This window comes from Parasteatoda tepidariorum, chromosome 3, assembly GCF_043381705.1.
Source record: "Parasteatoda tepidariorum isolate YZ-2023 chromosome 3, CAS_Ptep_4.0, whole genome shotgun sequence".
Lineage (NCBI taxonomy): Eukaryota > Metazoa > Arthropoda > Arachnida > Araneae > Theridiidae > Parasteatoda > Parasteatoda tepidariorum.
In genome coordinates, this window is record NC_092206.1 from 61,869,878 (window position 1) to 61,886,394 (window position 16,517).

General features: G+C 28.2%; 2 protein-coding genes across 4 annotated transcripts; one reads left to right on the forward strand and one right to left on the reverse strand.

Annotated features, from left to right (window-relative positions):
- Window positions 1–361: 361 nt before the first annotated feature.
- Window positions 362–10,833, reverse strand: LOC107451194 (8-oxoguanine DNA glycosylase). 2 transcript variants are annotated; one of them, XM_016067212.3, is made up of 6 exons: window positions 10,361–10,833; window positions 6,648–7,043; window positions 4,277–4,559; window positions 4,048–4,192; window positions 2,342–2,391; window positions 362–551 (listed from the first exon to the last, which is right to left on the reverse strand). In XM_016067212.3, exons 1-6 carry the CDS (start codon window positions 10,432–10,434, stop codon window positions 513–515), a joined length of 987 nt encoding a protein of 328 aa, XP_015922698.1. In that variant the 5' UTR covers window positions 10,435–10,833; the 3' UTR covers window positions 362–512. The 2 variants fall into 2 exon arrangements, with proteins under 2 accessions (XP_015922698.1, XP_015922696.1); XM_016067210.4 differs by having other exon boundaries at window positions 2,251–2,391; window positions 10,361–10,818.
- A 135-nt stretch (window positions 10,834–10,968) lies between these two features.
- LOC107451196 (transmembrane protein 138) lies at window positions 10,969–16,272 on the forward strand. 2 transcript variants are annotated; one of them, XR_001585041.4, is made up of 4 exons: window positions 10,969–11,108; window positions 13,668–13,715; window positions 15,458–15,533; window positions 16,163–16,272. XR_001585041.4 is itself a non-coding variant. In XM_016067216.3 (4 exons), coding segments are annotated over exons 1-2 (489 nt in total). In that variant the 5' UTR covers window positions 11,117–11,204; the 3' UTR covers window positions 13,670–13,715; window positions 15,458–15,533; window positions 16,163–16,272. The 2 variants fall into 2 exon arrangements, 1 of the variants encoding a protein (XP_015922702.1); XM_016067216.3 differs by lacking the exon at window positions 10,969–11,108 and adding an exon at window positions 11,117–11,691.
- The last annotated feature ends 245 nt before the right edge of the window (window positions 16,273–16,517 follow it).

Below are 16,517 nucleotides of genomic sequence, written 5' to 3' on the forward strand. Positions count from 1 at the left end.
TTAGTTAAATTCTAAAATTAAAGAAGAATATTATTAGTTAAATAAATATTCTGTATTGTTAGTTTTTTTTCTCAAAAGTGATTTTAAATTTAGAATTTTTTTTATCACTTAAAGAAGTATGATGTCATGAGGAAACTTTGAACTGAATAGCTCAAAAAATTACATCAATGTTTGTAACTAAAAAGTAGAAGTGAATCGGAGACATACCATTGAATCTATGTGACAGAACACCCCGACTATTAAGCAATTAACTAATGTTATTCTGCATTATTTTAAAAAATTGCAATGAATAAAATTGGAATTATGACTAAAAATCTGTTGTCTACTGCTATAAATTTACAAATGAAAATATCTTCACCACTAACAACAAATACTTCTTAGATTTAATACTTTAATTTGTACATTACAAATGTTAGGATAAAATTTGTTCTTCTGTAAAACCTAAAGTACTGTTTTGGCTGCAAATATCATTCTTAATACTTCATTGCAAATATCATTCTTGAGAAATCTTATTACTTCTTGAACATCTTTAAATCAGCAGCAAACAAGACCTTTAAAAGAAGTCGAAAATAAGTTAACTACTAATAATGTTAATTTTACACAAAAGCATAAAATTAAAAAACTTTACAGAATTCTTTTCTAAAGAAATAGTATATTTTTTCATAATCATATATTTCAAAATTATTCTGCAAATTATGAAAGTGATTATAAAAAATAAATTGAGAACTAAACAAATTAAGAAAAAAAAAACTAAATTTCTATCTGTAATCTATCTGTCAAAAGATAAAATTTACAAAGAAAAAATATACTTTTGTGTCAGATCCTAATTATTGGTTGAACAAATTGTGCCCAAGTATAAGATGGCCACCAAACATTTTTTAACAGCTACAACTAACTGTCTGTTTTTTTTTTCATGTATTAAGAGTTTCGATAGCGGGTTTGAGTACCGTGTTGCTTGCTGAGTGAAAGAGCTGACCAAGCTCCTATCTATGACTGTGGAGTTCTTGATGCTCACCAGAGGGCCTTGCTGATTTAGTCAAGGCTGTTAAAAAATGTCAAGGCTGTTGTCTCATCTGGTGCTCTGTGCATTTTAGTTCTTTTTACAGTTTCCTGTTAAGCATCCAAAAAGAGCTTGTTGAAGTACCCTGAAAATGGTAAGCTGGCGTTCAATCTCTAAAGGTCTACCTTGGATTAATTTGGGCTGAGGCAAGTCTTGAGGATTTGGATAATGGAAAGTACTGGATTACTACCATGGATTAAACTTATTGAAGGTCCTTTGAATGGATTTATGTTCTGGCCAAATGCAATTCTTAAAATAACTAATGACAATAATTGTTATATTTTTACATATTGTTCTTCAATGGCTGTGTATTGTAGATGTCAAAAAATATTCGTGTTTTATTAAATTTGTTGTATTTCAGCCAAAAAAACCAGGTCTAAATGGGTTATTGCAGGTATTTATTTGAAATTGTATTATCACTTCTGAAATTTAATAGTTACTTTGATAATGCATGTCATGTACTGATACATAGTTTACAAAACGAGGCGATCTTCTAGGGCGTTCACCAAAGTATTAATTAATATCTATATAGTAAGCAATAAATTAGACAATATAATGTAGATAAGGCTACACGTTTTTTGTTAATCACCTTATATAAAATACTGTAATTAATTAGATGTCTACTGTAAATCTTACATTAGGTGAACGGGATATTGTTTAAATAAAAATTTCTATAATTGAAACAGAATATTCATAATCTGACAAAAATAAAAATTTCCAAATATAAAATAAAAGATTAAATGTCCCATTTGAATTGAAGAAATCACATTAGTCCTAGCTATCCAAACATAAATTAAAAAAAATATAAGAACCTGTCAATTTTTGCTAAGTCAAGATGTTACAATATCAATTTGAACAAAATTAAATTTAATTTTTGTAAAATTAATGTACCTTTAGTATCATAAAAGTTAATAATATGATACTAAAAATTGACAAGGGACTAAAAGATGTTACAGGCATTTTAAAGTTTAAACTACTAAATTTTAAGACAAAAATAAATATCTATACACATCTTTTATTACTTCTATCATACTAATTGGTAGTGAAAATTGACCATTAACAAAAACTGATGAAAAAAAACTTTTAATCTTAGAAAGAAAAATTCTTGAAAAAGTATTTGGCACAATTAGAGAAAATGATAGATGGAGAACTTTGTTTGGCGATAAAATCTACATAAAACTTAGTATTACCAGTCATCATATCATGTCAAATAGCATAGGCATATTCACTTTTAGATCTGACAACTTGAACCCTGAAATAGAAATAATGCAGCATACATACTGTGTTTGCCCATCCAGCGTAATCTCCAAATCTTTCTCTGTAAAAATCACCTAAAAAAGAATAATGTTATTTTGATGATTGCAAACGATTGGTGTTCATTTTCATTATAAAAATAATTACAAAATAAATGTCAAAAAGTTTTGTCATAACAACATATGTACACAGTATTTATTACTAAAATAAATAAATGTATTTAGAATAATACACAAAAAATACAGCATCTATATTAAAAAAAAGTAGGAGTGGCAACTGCTGTTTTAGAGGTTCAACTTTATGTTTCCAAATTACAAGACTTAGAAAGTTAAAAATATACAAAAATGTGCAGAGAAAAAAATTTTAATGTAAATTTTTTTTTTAACATTTCATAATAATTTGTGAATTATTAACTGTTAAAACTTGTAGTAAAAAATATCACTTGGGGTGTACTACAGTTCAAAGAAATGCAATACAGATTTGAAATTTGACATACTGAAAGGACTATTTTTGTTTGTTAACTTTTTTTTTTGTTTGTTTAAAAGTTGCAATTTATGTGCTTTTTCCATGAAGTTTTGCTCACTTTTTGCTTTAATTGCTACTTCATTAATCTTCAACTTATTTTATTAATTTTGCATCGTTAATTTTCACTTTTTGCTACTTCTCTTTGTAAAAATATTGTTGCAAAGATAAGGTTGTCTTAGAGTTACAGAGCTGTACAGCAAATATTTCACCTAGTTTAGCAATTCATTTTTAAGGTTATAAAAGAAAAGTGTTATTTTTCCTAATAATTAGATTTATTTTTAATTAGAGTAAATGATAAAATATAGTGTATTAAGCATATACTCTAATTAAATATGTCAAGTAAAAGTAAGTCACAAATTATATTCATTTAGGGTGAGTATAAAATATATATATATAGGGTGATTCTAAAAAGATGGGCAAAATTTTAGGAAGTGATAATACACACCCACGCAAACAATTTTTATCAAAGAATGCATGGTTGAAAACAAAACGCAAAGGAGCTGGTGCATTTGAAAAGTTGTTTGATGCAAACGTGAAAGCTCCATTCCTGTTGCGAGTTACTGTGCTGCGTTACTTGTCGCCAAGCTTTCGGGCGCTGCAGGGAAAGTTCGTGATATGCATGTGTGTTTCAGAATGTTCGCCTATCTTTTCTTTGTCATTGTAATGCGTGCATAGCCTTTGCCGGCCACTGTTTTGAGCACTTATTGTAATCACATTAAATTTGCTTTTATAACTTAACTTCATCGTTCTTTGTGTGTTTTTGCCTCATATAAGAACATAAACTTTGACGCCCTCTAGCGGTTTTGCATTTTGTTTTCGACCATGCATTCTTTGATAAAAATTGTTTTCTTGGGTTTGTACTATCACTTCCTAAAAGTTTGCCCATCTTTTTAGAATCACCCTGTATATACTGCTTTCTCATAGCTAGCTAGTGGCCACATCAAGAGCCTCTCTGTCAAAAATGGTGCGAAAATCTTAGTAAAATACTACAATCAAGAGGTTTCTACCACACATATTCTGGCATGTTTGGAAATCTATTCTTTCTTCAAGTCAACAGTTTTTTGAACTTGGTCTGACTTCTCTAAATTTTAAGGATTAAACGCAGTAACAACACAAAAAATAACTATTAAAACTGTACAGTTTACACGGTAATAAAAATCAATAAATAAAAAAGAAAGAGCAATATGTAATGCTTTAATTATTATTACCTATTTGTTGATATATTTTATTTGTTAACGCTTTAGCATTCTTAAGATGGGGCAAATAATCTTTAACAGTCACTTGCCAAATATGGGTATCAACTGGAATAGCATTATATTTATCAAGAGACATGAGACAAACGCAATCAGCAACCTAAGCAACAGAAACATATATTTAATATAATAGACAACCAATTAAAATCAAGATGAGAAAATATACAAGCAAAATAATGTATACTTTAGCTCCAACTCCAGGTAAAGCTTGCAATTCTTCGTGAGCTTTCTCATATGGCATATTTCTCAAACTTGTAAACCAATTATCAGGCTTTTTTTCATGTAAATATTTAGCAGTTTGTGCAATGTATTTAGCTCTGTAACCAAAACCCAGTTCTCTTAATTTGGCTTCCACATCATCTTGAGCTAAACGTCTAATTGCTGGAAAAGTATAAAATAATTTTCCCTCACATTCAGCAATTTTCTCTCCATAGTTTGAACATAACTTTTCCACCATACTTGTAATTCTAGAAAGAAAAAAAAGAAGATAGATTTAAAGATTAGAGATAATCAATCAAACAATATTTCAAATTTTAATAGAAATTATTTAAACGTTTTATTCTTATTAAAAATTGAATATACAGTATAAAGGTTTGATAATTTAAACCAGTGATTATCGAACCGTTATCTGTGAGCTACTAGTAGCTCACAGGGATATTTTCACTAGATCACATTAACACTCCGGTTAGTTAACCTTGATTAATCTTCTGAGCTGATAAATGCAAATAAAACTTGGTATTTATTTTTATTTGTAGTTCAGAAGCTCCATATGTTTGACAACTACTGTTTTAAACAAGCATATGCTCGAAGGCATGGGAAATTTTTAGACGGGGACTAAATTAAAATATACAGTTATAAAAGTTTTTTAAATTACCCTCAAAGAAGAAGAAAAAAAAGATAAAAATAATTTCTTTTGTGTGCCTAATATTGACAAAATGATTACTATTCTTTTATTTTGTAAGTTGTTTTCAACTAAGTTGGATATAAATTGACGATGGTTCATTTGAACTTACTACATTTATATGAAATTTTAGGAAGGAGGGACTAATATTCCAGTTATTGAAGACATACATATTGAGGGTGATATAACCCACTAGTCCACCAAAGATAAGCACGTAAGCAAATCTGAAAGCAAAAATAATGAAAATTTAATATTAAATTACAACAACTGATACCTAGAAAATAATAGAGTACATTTTGAATTTAATTTACCATGCTAGCAAATTTTATATTTTCCAAAATTTGGAAAAATAAAATTATTCAAAAGGTGTTTATGTGAATTTTGTTCTTATTTTGAAGAAACTTTTTCTGACAATTCCTTCAATTAAAATTTTCTGAATATGCCTATGCCACTGATTTCAACTGAACTGTTTTGCATATCTACATGATTTCTTTTTATACACAGCTAAATATAAAGCAAGTATCCATACCAATAGACAATGCAGAGTCTTTTCATTTTGTGACATAGCAAAGTTAAGAATTAAACGACCTTATAGCCAAAATGTAATTGTTTGCCTCAATCTTGTTCACCATCAAAAGATACACTTTCCAGATGCAGATGAGGACTCAGACTTACTTTTTCACACAGGAACAAGCAGAACTAGTTAGGTAATAGAACCAGTTAAATCCCCTTCCAAGCTACTAAAATAAAGACAAATGTTTACACAGAAAATAAAAAATTTAAGACTTTATAAATGTCAACCTATCACACGTTGTCTATTCTAAACTATTATCATTTTACAAACTATGATTAAATTTAAAGCAGGGATGGACTGGGATACCCTGAAGGGCAGTGGATAAAACAGTGGCAGTGGAGTTCACTGTGCGGTATGTATATATATCTATATGGTTATATTAAAAATAAAAGTACAATTAAAAGACAAAATTAAAAATTGTGATATATATAGTTCCTCTCGTGTCAATTTTTGAAAAATATGCTTTTTTTTTAAATCATGATTGTACATTATCTCACTTCCTGCATTTCTTAAAGCTTGTCTGATAGGAAACATAAAATCAGGGTTCCACTGTGTGTGTAATAAATGGAATATTTAATTTTTGAATACTAAAATTTTTTTAAGGTTGGATTGTGAGTTACTATTTAAAGCATTAATTTTTAAGTAAAAAAATAAAATTTCATTGTAAATAATTATTTATGATTTTTTTCTGAAAAATGATTTAGATTCAAAACACCATTAATATCAATAATTGTTTGTTTTTTCCAACACAAAGCAACCTTGCCAGAGGACATTAGTTAAGAGATATACTGGAACATGTTCTGTGGGGCCAATCCCTGATTTAAAGCACATCACTACATTTTAATTATTATTTATAAAATATATAATATGCATCATCATTGAAAGAGATTATTTCAAATTGGAAAAGCAAAGAGCTATTCACATACATGGTTATAAAGTGGTAAATTAACAAATATTTATTACTATTATTTTTTTCATTCAGAACAACAGTCAGACAAAGCAAGAAAAAATATAAAACATAAGTAAAACAGAAAGCTAGAATACTACACACAGAAATCTAAAGTGAATTTTATAAAATACCTGGGTATGTTGTTATTAGCTGAACATATGAAAGAAAAAAGATTCTCTACAGGAGGTTGGCGTAATATTCTGATACCGTTGTATCCTTCTGAGACCTTCTTAAAGTTTTCATCCGCTTTACTCCACACATTATAATAATCCATTAACTTGATATCTAGGTTAAAATAATCTTTTAAACTACTTTCAAAATAAGATGAGTCTTGTGAAGAATTGTACACTGGTTCCTTTTTTGTCTTTTTTCGCCTTTTTGATGGTAAACTATCACAGTCAATGTTTGATCCTTTGTTTAAAGATCTATGTACAAAATACAATAAATTACCATTTTCATCTTGTTTTAAAGAGAAAACTGAGTTTTCTATCACTCCAATCCAATGACCAATGTCTAATTTTGTCCACCTAGAAAACAAATAAAAATTAACAATTAATGTTTTCACAATTTCTAAAGAGAATACAAATTACGTTTTTTTTTCCCTTCCAATTACGAGTAAGGTAATTCAGTCAACATTCTTTAGCACAACCCTCCATTACAGTGACTATTCTATTATAACAACTGATGCATAAAGCGCTGTTTGCTATTCCATGCACCAAATGTTCCATTAGAACGTCTGTACTGAACCACTCATTCATTATTTAAATTTTTAAAGAAAAATAAGTTATTTGATTTGGAAAAAGTTTCAAATAAATTATTTAAACCATTATACCCTTTGATGTTACACTATGATGACCTCTCTAAATGAAAAACACCCTGAATTCTCTTTGAATGAAGGAAGAGTGACATAATCCCTTAAATTTCATAACCAGCATATTATTTTTAATACAATTTCCACCTATAAAGTAACTATTATTTTGAACGGTACTTATATATATGTAACATAAAAAGCTTCAATTAATCTTTTTATGTTAGTTTCTTTACTATAAAACAACTCCTACTTTATTACTAATTAATTATTCAAATCGAAATACCTTCTCACACTCTTAAAAGCCACATCCTGTTTCTAAATCTATTTTTGGCCCAACTATGCATAAATTTAAATAAAGATCTTTTTTCCCTTTTAAGCCGTGGGAATCACTCGAGCAAGTTCATTAACCAATAGTAATATCTAAGATTTCCCTAAATAGAGACATTTTCGGATTATTTGCAAGATTTTCCCTACCAGAAAGACTGATCCTGAATGGAGTTAACATCACTTTTCGCTGGTCTTCCATAAGAACATGATCTAAATAAAATACATCTGATTTCATTAAAATCCTGTGTCTGTTTCCCTGCTCGGTCCGACTGCATCATTTTACAAGCCGAGCAGGATTATAAGAACTGATGAAACGGGCGCAGGATAATATTAAATGCTTCTTCAAAACATAAAAAAAAAAATAAAAAAGTAACTAAAAGAACACACTTCTATTATGTTGGAAGATTTGAGCCTATTAACGAACGGATCGAAGACTTCACAACGAAATGCCATAAGTTCAAACTAGAAGAGAATGCTTAGCAGTTTATTTCCAATGATGCGAAATTAATTGGATTTGGAAGAACCTTGACCGTGGTTGGCGACACTTTCCCCTTCTACCCTGAAATCGAAAGCATAGTCTGCTACAAATTCTCTATCACTTTCGGCGTTAGTCTGTGACTCATCTTAACGAAGAAAATTGGCTTATTCCCCTTTTAACTAACTGTCGTGTTTACTCTTGGAATGGAGCGACTATGGAGAAAACATTAAGAAAGAAAGAAAAAAGATGTTTCGCTTGTTTCACCTTTTCGAGAATTCCATGCCTCTCCTGCTCGGTACGACTGCATCATTTTACATATATATTATTAGATATAACAAAAAATGCATCATAACCTGATTTTTCCGCTAGTTAACAAATATTTATTGAAGTAAAGCATTACTTCGTTAAAGTTAGTCAAGTATTTTTTTGGCTATGAGTCAGTACTTGAGTCATGAGTCAGTTTTGTGCACTCTCGATATAACAAACTCACATTATAACATCCGTTTTTGCCTGGGCCATGAGGGTCATTATATTGAGTACAGATGGTTATAAATTCTAAATAAAAGAGATAATTTCCATTTTGGTTTGTACCAATTCATATAATCAAGATGGCAGTTTTCTGAATTCATAAAAGTTCCAAAGTTTAGGCGACAACTAGGAAAAGACATGAGAAATGGAGAAAAAAATTCATAAAAAAGGATAAACTTGAAGGGTAGAACTTATGGACACCAATGAGCAAAGTACTGAATTTTTTTTACTTTTTGTTAGAGCAAAACCCTTTCGATGCATTGGCAATGCTAGTAGGAACAAATAGGAACTGCTATGGAAATATTTCCGTTAAAGGATTTTTGTACCAGTGGTAGTGGCTTGCCTAGAGGTGGCTACAAGCTACATTGCATGAGTTGGTTTCCTCCTGTATAAATTAGTTTAAGTTTTGCAAGTGTAACTACTTTGTTGTAACTAAAACTTGGCAAACTTTTTTGGTGCCGGTACAGATACGGAATCTACCTTATATGAAAAGTTTGTAGATCCTAAAGCAATCAAAGTGAAACATAAGACTGATTTTTAAAAATTCTAACTTTGATAATATAGATTATTACAGATGACAGACTGAATGTAAACAATAACAAGCTTCCTAAAACCGGAAGAAATACAGAAAATTTTCGGTGTATTTCTTCGTTTGTTTACAAGGCAATGTGTGAAGAGGTTTAAAATTCTAAGAAGTTTTATTATTGTGGTTTGTGCTTGTATTTATGAGTCATTTTACCATTTATAAGATTTTCTGTAATTTATAAATTCTAAAAACTCGTGAGCCTTAGACAAACTTAAGAAAATTAATATCACAACATAAATAAATGGTAATGTTTGACATGTTTTGAGTGTTAGGTATTCCTTGTTTGGCTATTAGGGTAAAATATCGCTGTTGGCTATTTTTTTGGATAGCATCATAGCATACTTGTAGAATTGCCCAAATTCATTTGTTGTTTGCTGAGTGGAAATATAAATTGAAAGAATGTGTTACATTGTAAATGCTAAAAATATAATAATATTGGATGACATTGACATGCTTTTTCAGGAGTAGGCGTAAAAACTATTCGGAAGTCGTAACCCGGAAGTCTTATGACGAATTTGAACCCCTAGAGCCATCTGTGCTTAGCTTTACATAAACAACCATCCATAAAAGAAAAAAGTAATGTTTAATCACTGTTAAAATGCTTAATCACTCATGTTGACAGTTCAAAATTCACTCATGTTGAAAATTGGAGATCATCAGGAAAAAATAAAAAAATTAAGGTAGAAGCAAGAAAAACAATTTAAAAATGTATATATTTTAAACATTGATTATTTTGACGTAGATTACGATAAGGAAATCTTCCCTACAAAAGCGTGAGAGTCAATCCCTCGGCAGAGGATCAAAACAGTGATAGCATGTCTTCGGATTATCCTGAGAGATGTTTCCCAGTCCGGCGCCAATAGCCCATTGCACAGCTCTAAAGTAACTTAAATAAAGTTTCCACCTAACTTCCAAAATCAGGGGTTCCAACTTATGAATTATTGAAAGGAACAGGACCCTTAAAAAGGATGGGGGTTGAATTCTCCCTTTGCGTACGTTACTGTATCTGAAACACCCATGATCGGTTATCTTTTGTAAGATGAAGGAAAAGAATAAGAAACAATTAAAACACTTTATTTTAAAGTTTTTTAGTATTTTTTACTTGTTTTCTCACCTAAATGATTGGCCCCCACCAAGAGTAATATCCAGATTTAATTCCATAAAGTTGCAGGATAATTTACGCCACATATTTTACTATATAATGATAACTATATTTTTTGTTATATTTCACAACTTTCGCATAAACCAAGTTTTTCTTTCCTTCAAATAAATTAGGAAAATCACTTCAACTACAAAATGATTATCTAGAAAATATACACAACAATGTTTTAATGAATAAAATATTTCTTTTTCATGTTAACATGATTTAATTATGAAATGATAAAAGTTAAAAAATTCAAGTAATATTTGAAGGCAAAATTTGCCGGCTTTCGCTACACTTGTTTACAAATAGATCCATTCAAAAGTAATCTGAGTAATCGCAATGAACCGGTTGGAGTTAGTGAAATTATAAGTTCTGCTCAATTTTGTAAATTATACGAACTATTTAAGGGTTAAAACTGCATTCAGTGTAAACGGTTCAAACTTGTCTTTTTGAAAGTTGTAGTTAGTGCTTTTACTACCTTGAAATTATCTGTATTTTCATGATTTTCATCAAAGACAAATGCATTAGTTTTGGCCGAAGATTTATTATTATTCTTTTTTTGTTTCTTTCCTTTGATCAAGGAGTTTATTGACAAAGAAAAATTATCTAGGTCATTCATGATCAGCATAGAACTTCTCGGCATAATATCTAGGTCGATTTTTGTTTATTTATTTTTCTCCTACTTGTCACCATGGAAACTGCTCCAATAAGGCAAAAGGTACTATTTTTATAAAAAAATTATCAAATGGCAGGTTTCTAACTGTAGTAATCTGTCATTTTTTTTAAATTTTACATTCTTCGGGAAAGTTTTGTTATGCGAAGCTCAAGATATTTACCAGTGTTGCTATTACAAAATGCACTTTTATTTATTGATATCCTTTTGAATGCTTTCGGTGATTTCGGTAGATCTGAATTTGTTATTTTACTTGTGCTATCAGTTGTTCAAGACATAGGAATCATATGCAATGTCATAATTTTATTTTTGATGTTTGCTAACACATACGTATTTCGTGCTGGGTTGTTAGGAATACTGATTTCTAGATATCGTTTTACATTAATTACATGTTTCGTTTACCTGGCAATAACAATAGCTTGGCATTTTTGGAACCTTAAACTCATTTGGGATAATCCATATGCGTATAACTGGACTACATATTTGCTTGTTTTGTTTATATTACAAAAAAGTTGTGCAGTATTTTATTACTACTTTTATAAAAGAACTTCTCTGCTAATTGTTGACCCATGTTTTTATGACGACAGTGAGTGGCTAAAATTGAAAATTTCTAAAGAACAAAGAGCATGTAAGTTTATTACATCTTTAACTTAGAAGCAATGATTCTTATTGTTCCTACACACCTTTAATTTAATATAGTCAGAATTTCACTAGGTTCATTTAAAATTACTGAACTCTAGCGAAAACATGTAAATATTTCAGTAAAAAAATAGATTTCCTGATATTTTAATTTTTTTATTATCACACTTGAGATTTAGTTTATTTTGACAAGCAACAGAAATGTATTATATTTAATATTTTTTAATCTTATTTTAGATTGCTAATATTTGTTTTGGTAAAAATTTTGCCAACTACAAAGAAAGATGAAATTATATAGTGGTATAATTGATATAAAAGACTGCATATAATGAAATTATGGAATATGAATGCATATTGTTGATATTGATTGTTCAGGATATGGTTATTTGTACATAATTATTAATTAAATTCTATGATTATTTCTATATGTTCATTAAAAACTTAAATTATATAAGTGGGGTGCTTATTAAACAAATTTTAAATTTTTTCTTTCTTTCTTCAATTTAAAAGCAAAAAGTATAATGAATAATTGAGAGATTGAAAAATACAAATGCATATACCATGCTTTACAGGTATGTGTGCCTTTCTTTTCATGAATATATAAAATGCTTCTAAAATTTTCATTCATTAACTTGAAAGGAAATTATGTGTTTATTTATAATTTAAAACTAAATCACATTACATATTATGCTTGACATTTTACAAAGAATTGTTTCAGTAACTTCAATTTTATGCAATTCTTTAAACATTTAGAATGCAGGAGAGCTGACATCTAGGTTTAAAATAAACTAACTATCTACAATTACCTTAAAAATATCCTGGTACGGCCATCTAGTATATAAAATGAGAAATGAAATGTTTTCCGGGCAAAAGAAATGAATGAGTTTTATTCTTATTGGCGCGTTATTACTGAACTCTACAGCCCGGAAATTTCGCGGGAGCGAGTAATATAGGGCAAAACCTTCCCCGTCATTTTCACGGGAGCGAGAAGGAAGGGGTTAAAAAATCTGGGATTTAGTGAATCCTGTTTCTCATTGAAAAAAAAGAGCTTCTACCTTTTCTTACCCTTGGGTTGGAATAAACTTATTTTTTCTGGGGTGGTTTTTCCCACTCTGGTAGAAACTTGTCATCTCTGAAAATATTAAATTATTGTGTGATGTGACTTATAAAATATTCTTTAAAGGCTACAGCATTTTTATTATTTGAAAATGCATAATATGTGTAAAAAAATTAATACATGATAGTTGGTTTTCATCGTAAATTAGATTGAAGCTATCTTCTGTATGCTTTAAAAGGAAACAACTTGAAATCAAACACAGTATTCATAACATATATATATGTGTACATGACACATTATGGTGTCAAATTTTTATTTAACAAGGTATAAATTAAGTGTAAATTCTCTATATTTAAACAAAAATGCTCCCAATTAATTTGAATAAGTCAATAGTTATATTTCACATATTTAAATTTTCTGTTAAGATTTATTTAAAACATTATTTCCATTTAAAGTTTTATGCTTTAAAATGTAAATTGATTTGTGATCTATTTGAATTGAATATTGATGTTAAGACAAACTCAATTTTTAATGTTTATTATTAGCATTTTATTTTGCTGTTTCAACAATTAAATTATTAAAAAAAATATTTATAGACGATGTCTATCGATTTATGACTATTATATTTAAGTTTTTGCCGTCAAGAGTTAAAAAATATATATATTTAACAATATGCTTACATGCTTCAAAATTTTTGAAACCAAATTGGTATAAATATTTAAAATTACTTAAATTTGTGTTCAAAAAAGAAGTTATAAGTGGGTAATATTTTGTGTGAATAATTTTTTTTCCAGATTGAATTTATGTGTGTTAGATTTTAAAAATTATTTTTCTCATATTATTCAAAGTTATAAATTTTAATGCAGAACACACGTGTGCCTTTTAATTATGTTTTTATTTCATTTCAGGAACTTGAAACAATTCTACATGAACTAAATACAATCAAACCAAATGCTGTAAGTAAAAAAAAAAAAAAAAACAGTTATTCAGTTTCTTTATTTAATTGACCTTCTGCTAAAACTTTCCTTAATAACATTATTGTTTCACAGCTATTATATTGCATAAGAATTAGACTTTTATAGATGTGTTACAGTAAAAATCTAAAAGATTTATTAAATTACACATCATTAATCTACATTAAATCAATAATAAATTATTTGTAATTGCTTATAAAACATTTTAGAAAGATTTTATGAAATATCAGTTTGAAATCAGATAATTTTATGTACACCAAATAAAAAATTTTTTCCTTAAAAAAATATTTTTACTGTTATTAAAATGTAATTAAGAAATGCTGCAGATATTCCAAATATTTTTATATATATGTTTTGATTAAAATTCTATTGAAGCTAACCAATATGTTTGTTAAAAAATAATTCTAATATTTATCTTTCACCCCTGAATTATTGAGCCAAAATAATGTCTCTAGCTTTGTGATGTGAAAGAGTTTTTGCTAATACTTTAGTTACACAATAGTGATTTTAAATATTAGCACATTGAATATGCTTAGTCAAATTCTAACTTTAAAAAACAATGTTTTATTTTTGCAACAAACTTTTTTTTAAAATTTTATTCCAGAAAATTATATGTTTCTCTCAAGGTGAAAACATTTTAATTTTTAAGAATAAATTTACTTTTTTTTTCAGAAGTAAAAGTCAATGTTCCTTAAACAAAACAAAAAACAACTTCAAATATGGTTTTGTGTGCAAATGTTGATCCCTAAATTCAAGCTTTTTTATGTATTGATGTAATAATAGAAACATATTTTCAGTGCGATGTTAATTGAAGACTATGAGTGGAATGGATTACTATTACTGTATGTACTATTTTACACAGTATGAAAGTGTGATTGTGATGCTCAAACAAGACAGGGAAGAAAGAATGAAATGTGTTATACTGAATTTAAGTCCCTTATATGTTTATGTGACTGTTAAGCCCACATAAATTGAGCAATGCAACTTGAAACATTATTTTTCATGATCACTCATCATTTCCATATTTTATTTTTTATTGCTTTGTGAAAAAATATTTTTAACTAATAAAATTGCTCTGTATAATCTTTGATAAGATTTAAATTGCATTAGGTTGTTATTATCAATATTTATTTATACTCTTGGTATTAAATTTTTGAGAATGTTAACGAAATTTAACTAGCATTGAATTTTTTTTTTTATGAAATGAATGAAGTGCTTTAAATAAAGTTTATTTTAAAAGTAATTCAAAATGAACTTTTGAAATAAAATGTTGATTACTATTGAAATCACGCATGGATATGGGCTTCTATACTATTTTAGTTCTGTACTAATCACAAATATTATTATGCACCAGTTGTACTTAAAAATTTGTAACTGGAACCTACATTCTTTTAACAATAGAATGAATGAGCAGACTCCTAAAAAATATTCCTGGACACTGGTGTATAGAACTTTTTAAGTTTTTTTACTGTTCAGTATCTAATAATGAATTATTGTTTTCCATAAAATATTTTTTATGAATTTTATGCTACAATATTAGCGTATTGATTTAATTTTTATTTTATTTATCTAAATCTAGCAAATTCATTTTATTAAGATCATGTTGAATCTGATTTTATATTTTATAACATATCCTATTTTTATTATTAAAAATATGGTACTTTATAAAAATGTTTGCCATTATATAAAAATTGCCTTATTTTAAAAATTTATTTCATTTTCAGAAAGTTTATAGACAACTTCCCAATTCAAATATATTCTTCAGAGCTAAAGTAGACACAATAAAATCAGAAACCCATAGTAAGTATATTTGAATATTTTTTATTATCAAAACTGAATACACTGATGTAAGAAATTAAGAGAATAACTAATATAACTGGACTGATTTTAACGAGATTTGATATGTACATACATTGATAAAACACGAAACAAAGAACCATGCAACAATTGTGAAACACGCTCATGATCGTGCATAACACTCATTGGAATCGAAAAGTTTGAAACAGCGGTTGGAGAATAAACAACAACAAAAAAAAGGGTTAATAGGGGGTAGGGTCACTTCTTACAGATATATAGGCCTTGTAGCATGATTTCATACTTGAAATAAGGCAGTTTATCATTTCCTGTGGCAATTTCATACCTTCCGACTCCAACGAGTGTTACACACGATCATGCGTGTGTATTATAATTGTTAAATGGTTATTTGTTTTGCATTGTATCAATGTATGTACATATCAAATTTCATTAAAATCGGTGCAGTAGTTCTAGAGATAATCTACCAAGTCAGCAAATTCTCTTAATTTCTTGCACCAGTGTATTTAATTTATACACATATCAATTCCATTCATTCTTTTAACTCATTTCTTATATTAGTTATTATATAAGACGCATGATAAGTTTTATTTATTTCTGTGTACTCTTTCCAATAGATGAGTTGGATAAACTACTCAAGAAAGAAGACAAATGATACTTTCATAACAATTTTATGATGTATATATTTTTGCATTGTTACAAATAAAGACATCATCTTTTTATAAAATTGTTTTATTTTTCACGTTTCAAGTGTGTTTCATATTTTAAAATACTATGTCCAAATATTTTTGACTGTTTAACAAGTACTACATTTAGTATAATACCCACTAATAACATTAGGCATGTGTCAAATAAATTTGAAATTAATTTTGAAATTTTTATGTTTTGCATTGAATCTTTCATGTTTTGTCCATGTTGAATATTATATGTTTTGCATTGAATATTCAGTCATTTAAATTTTGTTTAATTATT

Bases quoted from the DNA above. Each gene is read 5' to 3' on its own strand.
- LOC107451194 (XM_016067210.4), bottom strand. From the start codon at position 10,434: ATGTGGCGTAAATTATCCTGCAACTTTATGGAATTAAATCTGGATATT. The intron at 4,560-6,647 runs GTATTTTATAAA...TTTTCTTTCTAG, and splicing joins GCTAATAACAACATACCCAG to AATTACAAGTATGGTGGAAA. The intron at 2,392-4,047 runs GTAATAATAATT...ATTCTTTTTTAG, and splicing joins TAAAATATATCAACAAATAG to GTGATTTTTACAGAGAAAGA.
- LOC107451196 (XM_016067216.3), top strand. From the start codon at position 11,205: ATGCGAAGCTCAAGATATTTACCAGTGTTGCTATTACAAAATGCACTT.